The following is a 9,457-nucleotide window of genomic DNA, read 5'->3' as shown; positions in this document are numbered from 1 at the left end:
TTATAATTACGTTACTAGCTAATAATAGCTAGTAATCCCTATTAGACCTCTACTAAGGTTTCTAATAGGTGTTTTTTTTAGTTACTTTTAGTAAATTTTTTTAACTTTAGTTTTTACGTATAGATATTAGAGCTTTACTACTATAAAATACTAATTAGTCTAGCGTTTAAATTATATTATTACTTTATCTTTTTTATTAACTTTTATAACTAATAAGTAGAGGGATAGCTACTTTTTACTTTTTTAAAGTTTTATTTTAATAATACCCCCTTACTTACAGAAAATAAAAAATTATAAAAGGTAGTTATAAAGGTTATAAAGGGTAGAAATAGTAGAGGATAGTAGAGGATAGTAGAGGATAGTAGAGGATAGTATATATATTAGAAGGTTATATTTTATAATCTCTAGTTTATATATAATACTATTATATATCTTTAGTATTTAGTATTTATAATATACTATATAGATAGTAGCTATATTAAATATTAGTATAAGCTTATAGTTACCTAGTTAACACTTTATCTTAAAAAAAGTCTCTAAACATACTATAATAATAAAAAAAGTCTATAAAGGCTAAAGCTAAAAAAAAAAAAGTCTATAAAGGCTAAAGTTAACTAGGGACTTATATAGTTCTTTAATAAGACTTTATCTTATATATTAGGGTATATATATTTAATTACTTTAAATTATATCTTAGTACTCTTATTTATCTTATAGTAATTTATTAGAGCTATTCTTTTTAGGCTTAAACTACTAGCTAGCTACTCTCTACTACTATTACTATTAAAGTATCTCTACCTACTTAGTTACCTTAGCTATCTTAGCTAATTCTAGCTAGTTATAATATAAAGTACTATTAGGTATCTTTCTAAATATAGTATTATATAGTTCTTTATAACTATCTTTATATATATTAAATCTCTTACTTAGAGTATCTATAGCTCTATTAAGTATTCTAGTATAGTAAGTTATTTTAAAGTTAAACTAAGTTACTATTTTAGTTTATTAATCTTATTATTAGTTTAGTTTCTTTATTTAAATAATAAAAGTACTAATAAAAGACGTAAGTATAATACTATTAAAAGATACTATAATAAATTATAGTAAAGGTATATTTCCTAAATACTTAGTTTTACTTTATATAGCTATATATATTTAATAATAAATAGATTAAAGCTAAAGCCCTAAACTTTAGGTAGTTCTAGAAAATTATAGTAATATTAGGGAGAAGAGGAGTTTAAGGGGAAGAGGAGTTTTTAAACTATAGTCTATAGCTTATATCTAGGCTTATAACTATAGTACTTCAGAATAAAGAAATATTTAAGTAACTTAAATTTTCTTCTCTTAACTCCTATATTTTAATATATTTAGTATATCTAGTAACTCTAGTATATCTAGTAACTCTAGTAACTCTAGTAACTCTAGTAACTCTAGTAACTCTAGTATCTCTAATATAAAGGTTATTATATATAATATTATTATAGGTATAAAGCGCTTAGTTTTAGAGGGCCTAGTAACCCTCCTAGTAACTATAGTAGCTACTATTAAGTAGTATAGTAAGTATAAAGTTATTATTAAGATTAACCCCCTTAAAAGTAACCTTAAGTATAAGTTCTAGACTTATATTTAATCCCTTAGCCTATTATATAGGTTTACTAAAAAAGAATTTAACTATATACTTAGGGACCTAGCGTTTATTACTAAGGTCCTCCTTATAGGTACTACTATTATACTAGCTAGTAAAGGTATAAATAAAGCTAATAAGTTATTTACTCTTCTTTAAGATATATAGGTCTAGCGTATATATAATATATAGGTTACTAGTACTATAATAACTAATAAGTAGTATAAGTACTTAGAGGAGGTCTATAATAGGGACTTTAAGGACTAGCTACTATATATTATAGATATTATTAAGGAGCTAAGATAGGTATAGGTAGTAGATAATTAATTTAATAATATAGAAGGCTTAGGATATAATATAATAGGATCTATTAGGTACACGATAGTAAAAGGTATAGTATAATAGCTATAATAGCTATAATAGCTTTAATAGCTACGGTAGCTAAGGTAGTAATATATAAGGGTACTACTACTAATATATAAGCTCTATAGATACTTCGAGGGAATTTTAATTATAATTATAATTATAATTATAATTATAACTATAACTATAACTATAACCGTAATTACTATAATTACTATAATATAATAGAGCTTCTTAATCTCTAGGTAGTATTAGTAGTAGTTATTATAATAATAAGGACGTTAAAGTAGTATAGGGTATAATATAGGTAGAGTAGATAGAAAGGTATTATAAGTAATAAGAGACTTCTATATTTACTAAGACTATTTAGGCTTAGTTTTAAGATTTTAAGTAATATAATATAAGATTATACTATAAGCCTTATCCCTAAGGCCTAGGGGGGTTAAGTTTCTTTATAGTTAGAAAACCTACTTAGTTCTAGTAATTAGTAAAAACTTTAATCTAGTATAATAGTCCTAATAAATAGACTTCTTACTATTTAAAAGTATTAACTACTCCTAGTAGCTCCTTATTATAAATATTATAGTTAAGTTCTACTCTAGAGAACTTCCTTAAATAGTAGAATACTAGTCTCTACTTCTTATCTAAGTACTACTATAATAATATAGCCCTAAGTATATAATCTAATATATTAGTTTTAACTTATATCTCTTATTTTAGGTTATATATTTCTAGTATAAGTAGCTTTAGGAATATCTATTTAATTTAATTAAAAGCCTCCTAATATTCCTTATTCTATTTAAAACTAATTTCCTTCTTTATAATCTTAGAAAGGGGTTTTATAATCTTTAAGTAATCTTTAATAAACTTCTAGTAGTAGTTAGTAAATCCTAAAAAGGATTATACGTCCTTAACTATTTTAGGTATTAGCTACTCCTATATAGCTACTATCTTCTTTAGGTTTATCTTTACTCCCTCTATAGATATTATAAAGCTTAGGTATTCTATTTCTTTTATATAAAATTTATACTTCCTTAGCTATAAGTATAGCTTATATTCTTTAAGCTTCTTTAGTACTTTCTTTATATACTTTATATATTCTTCTAGCGTCTAACTAGTATAAACTAATATATTATTAATATATACTATAAGAAAGATCCTAAGGTATTTATAGAGTATATTATTAATAACTAACTAAAATATTACTAAGGTATTTATTAACCTAAAAGGTATTACTATATACTTAAATAGTTTATATTTTATCTTAAAAGCTATTATCTATTTATATCCTTTCTTAATCCTAATTTAGTAAAATCCTTCCTAAATATTAAACTTTATAAACTACTTAGCTCTCTAGAGTTAATTTATAAGTTCTATAATTAGTAGTAAGGGATACTAGTTCTTCTAAGTAATACTATTTAACTTATAGAAGTTAATATATAGTTACTACTTCCTATTAGGCTTCTTTATAAATAAGATAGGTAAGGCTATTAAGCTTAATCCTAGTTAAATAAATCTCTTCTTTAGATTCTTCTAGATATAATCCCTTAGCTTAGTATTATACTTAGGTAATATAAGATATATTAGTCTTAGGCTTAACTTTACCCCTTTATCTAAGATAATCTTATAATCCTAATCCTAATAGTCTACTAAATCTATAGCTTTATTTTCCTTAAAGAGTTTTCTAAACTTATTAGTCTAACACTCTCTTAGTATCTCTAGTAGTAAGGGTCCTTCCTTTATAGTTATAACTTATCTTATCTAGATAACTCCTACTCTCTAAGGGTCCTTCTTATAGATTCTCTTAATCTTATAAAGTAAGATCTTACTAAACCTCTTATCTTAGGTTAAGCTCTAGTCCTTTAGGCTTACTCTTCTATATACTCTAGTAACCTTATATATAGATTCTCTTCTAAGTATTATCTATATTTACTAATTAATAGTAAGGTTATAAGTATCTAGCTAGTTATAACCTATTAATATATCTAGTCCTCTTAAATCTATAATATTAATATTTATAAGGTACTCTATACTAGCTATCTATAGCTTTATTAATTTAGTTTCTATCTCTATTATACTATTTCTATATTCTATAGGTTTCTTATTAGCTAATAGTACTAGTACTAAGTTCTTCTTAACTTAGTAGGGTAGTTTATACTTCTCTACTACTTAGGGTAAGATTATTATTTATATAGCCCTACTATCTATAAGTACCTTTATATTTTATCCTTATATAAATATAGTTATAAGTAACTACTTTACCTAACTATTAGTATCTTATACCTTCCTAAAGGTTATACTAGGTATACCTTTACTAGTAAGACCTTATCCCTAGTAGCTACTTAGTTTTTTAGCTACTTCTTTCCCTTATACTTAGGGAAATAGCTTATATTATTCTTTAAGCTATAGTATATTAAGTATTTATTATTATAATAGAAGCTTTAATAAATATTCTACTATAAAATCTCCTCTTTAGTAATCCTCTTTCTTAGTTAGGCCTTCTAGGCCTTAGATATTAAGTAATCTATAACTTTATAGATATTTAATAATAGTATAGTATAGTAATAGTTATTTACTTATTATACTTTATTTATTTATTCTTAGTAGAATATATATCTTTTTTTATATTATATCTAAAGGAGTTTATAGTAGATCTTTACTTTCTTTAGTTTATATAAGTAGTAGTTATCTACTAGATATTTATCTACCTAGAGGTTTAGGTAGTAGTACTATTCTTAGTCTATCTTATATTCTTCCTTATAGAACTTATAATTAATCTTATAGTTATACTAATATAAATCTTTATAATTTTTAATATCTTCTACTTTAGAAGCTTCTTAGTCCTTAACCTTAGCTAATAAGTTTTTAAAGTAAGGTTATTAGTATACTACTTAGTAACTAATATCCTTAGTATTCTTACTAGTAATAATAACTTATCCTTAAATATTATAGTTATTAGTATAGTATATATTACTACTATAAATCTAGTATTAGTTATTAACTAGTTAGTTTAATATATCTTAGCCTTTAATCTTTTAGTTATTATTCTTTAATTTTTCCTTAGCTAGTACTTTAAGTTACTAAATTATTATAAATTTCTTATTAATTACTTAGTATACCTTATTATAGAGGTCTAAGTTACTTAGATTATTATCTAATTCTATTAGAGTTAGATAAAGTATACTTTATCTAATTATTTAAATCTTAATAGCTACTTATTTAACCTATTCTTCTTTATAGTCTTAGGTAAAATATCTTATTTTACTATACCTAAGATATACTTTATTATTATAATACTTCTAGTATTCTTCTTTAAAGAGAGTATTTTATCTCTAACTTTTATTCTTCTTATCATTAGCCTTTTCCTATACCTTACTAGTTATATTAGTATTACTATCTCTATTATACCTTCTATATTACTTCTTTATATTTAGTAGATTAGGTTAGAAGTATTTCTTCTAGTTATTTTATTCCTAAAGCCTATTATCTATATATATAGCTAACTTAATTAGTATATATAGTATTCTAAGCTTATTATAGTATATAAGGCTATCCTTAATATTTTCTTTAAGGCCTACTTTAAATACTATTTAAAGTAGTATATTATCCTAATTAATCTTTACTTATAGTTATTTAAACTCTACTATATATACTAATACTAAAGTAGTTTATTTTAGGTAGGTAATCTTCTTCTTAGCTTAATTTTTTATATCTATTTCTTTAAAAATATATATTATTTCTTCTTTAAACTCTATCTAACTAGTAAATAAAGCTTATATCTTTACCTTTATTCCTCTATACTTTATATCTAGTAGATAGTTATCTATATAAGGTTATATCTAGTTAGAGGCCTTATCCTTTATATATATACTAGCTATAAGGATCTTTTCCTAATTAGTAGGGACTTTATTATACTTATAGTATAGGTTAGTATAGATAAGGAATAATTATACTTTCTCTTAGTCTCCTATAAACTTCTTAAGTACTACTATTTTAAACTTCCTAGTAGTAGTAGGTTATTTATTAAGAGTTACTATTAGCTAGTTTAAGAGCTAATTAATTATATCTATTATTAAGGCTAATTACTATACTAAGATATAGGTTTATTACCTAAGATTCCTAACTTCTTAGATACTAAGATCCTCCTTTATATTAGAGTCTAATACTTTAAGTATCTTATTATTTTCTAGTATTAGTTATACTAGTATAGTAGGTCCTAAACCCTAGGCTATATTATTCTAAGCGTTTCCCTAAAAGGCTATTATTAAATCTTAATTTAGCTATCTTATTAGTTAAACGTCTACTAATATCCTAGGTAGTTAAAGTATTATATAGGGTTAGTTTATACTTCTCTAGGCTTAGTCTATACTAAGGTAAGGTAGACTAAAGTAGTAGTCTATAAGGTAGGATATAGAATAATTAAGTAGAAAAGAGTTATTATTATAACTAAAAGGATAATTACTACTAATTCTATAAATAATAGAATAACTAGTTAATAATCTATATAAGAGATAAACTATTTAAGTTAACTATAATAAGTATAATAATAAGATCTAATATATTCTTATACCTATTACCTTAGGTCTTACTATCTCTTTTATCCCTTTACTAGTAGATAGTTATAATAGCGCTACTATCTTAAAGTACTCTACTATCCTAGATATTAGACCTTAGCGTAATAGTATATTATGTAACTTAGTGCGCCTTATACTTAATCTCCTTTCCTTTATCTATAGCATTCCTTATATAAGGAGGATTTAACCTTTATTACTTATAATATTATAAGTAATAGTACTTACTTTATACTATAAGAGAATAGTAAGAGATAGCTCTATATTCTAATAGTATACTAAGGAAAGTAATAATAATAATTCTTACTAGTCTTTCTATATAAAGTATATATTAAGAGTAAATTCCTTATCCATAGAGATAATAAAAAAAGTAATTATATTAGGACCTTAGTACCCTTCTAGCTAAGCTATATCTTATATATTTTAACTCTAGTACTATTCTAACTCTAAGGCTAACTAGCTAAGGCTTCTACCTAAGCCTCTACTTATTATACTTAGTATCTCTTAAAAGATATTATAGGTAGCTATAGTATATTATACTAAGAGAATTATATCTTATTTAATAGCTTAAGGCGTAGTCTATATTTTAACTTCCTTTCTTAGTTCTACCTAGTATAGTTAATAGGGTATTATAGGGTAGAGGTAGTTTTAGTAAGGTCTTAGCACAGGTAGTACGCGAAGTATGCACCTACCTTATTCTTCTTTAGATTACTTAAAATACTAATTTATTTTCTAAGACTGAAAATTCCCATGTGCTAGATAGACAAGGTAACACTATAAGCTCTATGTATACTAGTAGCCGCGCTCCTGTTCTAGCTTAATGTCTCGGTTGACTATGGTCGGACGCGGCGTTTGGTATAATACCATCTGGTGCCTCTTGATGCGCCAGACTCTAGTCACGTCTCTCTCTTCGCGTCCGACCAGCGAAAACATCACTCAGCCTCGCACTGATGCGCCTATTCCCCCTATCGCGTGATATCGTGACGTCTTCAGCGCTCCCGTTGACAGTGCCCGCTGTCACATCACTACTCTGGTTTCTACCCTGTTCTCTTAAGCGCCGGAGAGCGCCTATACGTTCTTCGGGTGACGCATTGGGTCGATGACGAAGAGAGAGGATATCGAAAAGCGCAGTTCGACGGCGATGTGACGACTCGGCTTCAGGGTTGAGAGGCGGGGCAAGCGCATTTGGATCCTGTGAGGTGGACGAATCGTGTGAGGTCACAGGGCGAAGGTCAACTCGGCTGACGGGAATTAGCACAGTAGGCACCTTAGGTCAAAAAGAGTACTCACCACAATGGACATGTGCCAGACACATTGAGCAACCAAGGATCTACACATTCTGGGTGAAACTTGTGATCGCAAGGAAGCACGCGGAGATCCTGGCCTTTTTCAAAATCATCGGTACAAATTGAGCATCCCAGTCCCTCGTCTGGCTCCGCATTGTTTGTAGTCACCGTCGCACCTGTTGCAGCAGGTTGTGCCGGTGCGATGCCCGATTGATGTTCCTCTGAAGGTATTGGTGTGGCAGCCTGTGTCGTGTTGGCTGAGTCGGTCATTGTGTTTGGGGTATTGCCCTCGTGGTTCGTAGTCGTGGGTAAGCTGTTGGGTACTTCAGGATCTACGTTTGCGCCATGTACATCTCTCGTCTCTGCCGTCGATCCCAACTCAACATCAGTTGGTTTCGCAGACTGCTTATCCCCGAACTTAACGATGGGTATGGTATCCAGGATAGCTCGCCCCAACCCCCTTGCCCTGCTTTGCCTTGGTCGGCCAAGGACATTTCGAGGACCATATCGCTCCGGATGTCGGTGCGCGCGCACCGCGCCAGTGATGATGATGACGAGAAACAAAGCTGTTATGATTCCTGTGATGCTGTACAGGATAATCATGGCAACAGCCGTGGATGGCGAGGGACCTAGGGGGTTTTGCTGGTATTGATTGCCATTGCCACTATTGCCCCCCTCATCCCTTCCCTCGACTTGCACGAAGTACTTCATGTGGGCCGGGAGATCGATGATGGCGCCAAGTACTTCGGCTGAAGCGTCTCTGCTCGTCATGGAGTAGACGGCGAACTCTTCAATCATACTTTGCGCGCTGTCCTGCGTATAGTTGCAGTAGTTGGATGCTGTGCTGTACAGTATGATGGCCGAGATGTTGGCCTGGGTATAAGCCCGTTCGAAGACGCCCTGTGGAGTGTCGAAGCCGTTGTAGTCGTTTGTGTTGCAGCTGATGTACGCAATTTCGTCATTGGAGATTCGGGCAGCGCTGGAGTAATTTGTGTTGTATAGGTTACCCTCGACCTGGTCCTTGTTAGCGCATGAAGAGCGATGCGACAGCCAGTGTTTGACGAACTGATTTGACGGCCTCTTGTGTCAATGGAACCACCTGGGCAATCGTTCTTCCGTCGCCTTGCGCATCCGCAAGTGGAAGAGTGCCATCGTAGAGATTTGGACGCGCGGTAGAGGTGTTGGTGGATGAGATGGTAGCCGCGGAGACGGTTGCAAACAAGACACACATCAACTGCCACGACAGGCGGCAAGGTGGCGCGAACCGCATCGCGACGAGTACCGTGTCTGCGGCCCAAGTGGTGTGGGAAATATTGCGCGCTTCAGCAGCGAATGGGCTGGGGGTCCGTCCTTCTTATCAATGACGAGCACGCCAGGTTCGACGCCCCATGGAGAGTTGGTCGCGAGCGCGGGGGTGCTGCGGCTTCAGCTGTGTCGACTTGGTCGAAGCCCCAGGCATGCAGTGCGGTTATACGAGGTGACAGATGCCGTGCTGTCTTGGTGGCATGTCGCGCGCAGAGGCCAAACGGCGACGGCGATGTTCAAATAGCAAAAAGAGGGTCAATGGAAGCCTCGGCGGAGAGGCGCGGAGTGCCATGGCGTATCGATTGATC

The 9,457-nt window shown here is 30.8% G+C and overlaps 1 protein-coding gene across 1 annotated transcript; it reads right to left on the bottom strand.

Moving 5' to 3' along the window:
* Window positions 1–7,450: 7,450 nt before the first annotated feature.
* Window positions 7,451–9,114, bottom strand: ACET3X_001264 (uncharacterized protein; the record flags this gene model as incomplete). The annotated part of the gene is made up of 3 exons (XM_069446536.1): window positions 7,451–7,799; window positions 7,849–8,858; window positions 8,911–9,114. The coding sequence occupies 3 exons, from the start codon at window positions 9,112–9,114 to the stop codon at window positions 7,451–7,453; spliced, it is 1,563 nt and encodes a 520-aa protein (XP_069311506.1).
* Window positions 9,115–9,457: the final 343 nt, after the last annotated feature.

This window comes from Alternaria dauci, chromosome 1 (genome assembly GCF_042100115.1).
Source record: "Alternaria dauci strain A2016 chromosome 1, whole genome shotgun sequence".
NCBI lineage: Eukaryota > Fungi > Ascomycota > Dothideomycetes > Pleosporales > Pleosporaceae > Alternaria > Alternaria dauci.
This window is presented reverse-complemented; position numbering and strand designations above follow the sequence as displayed.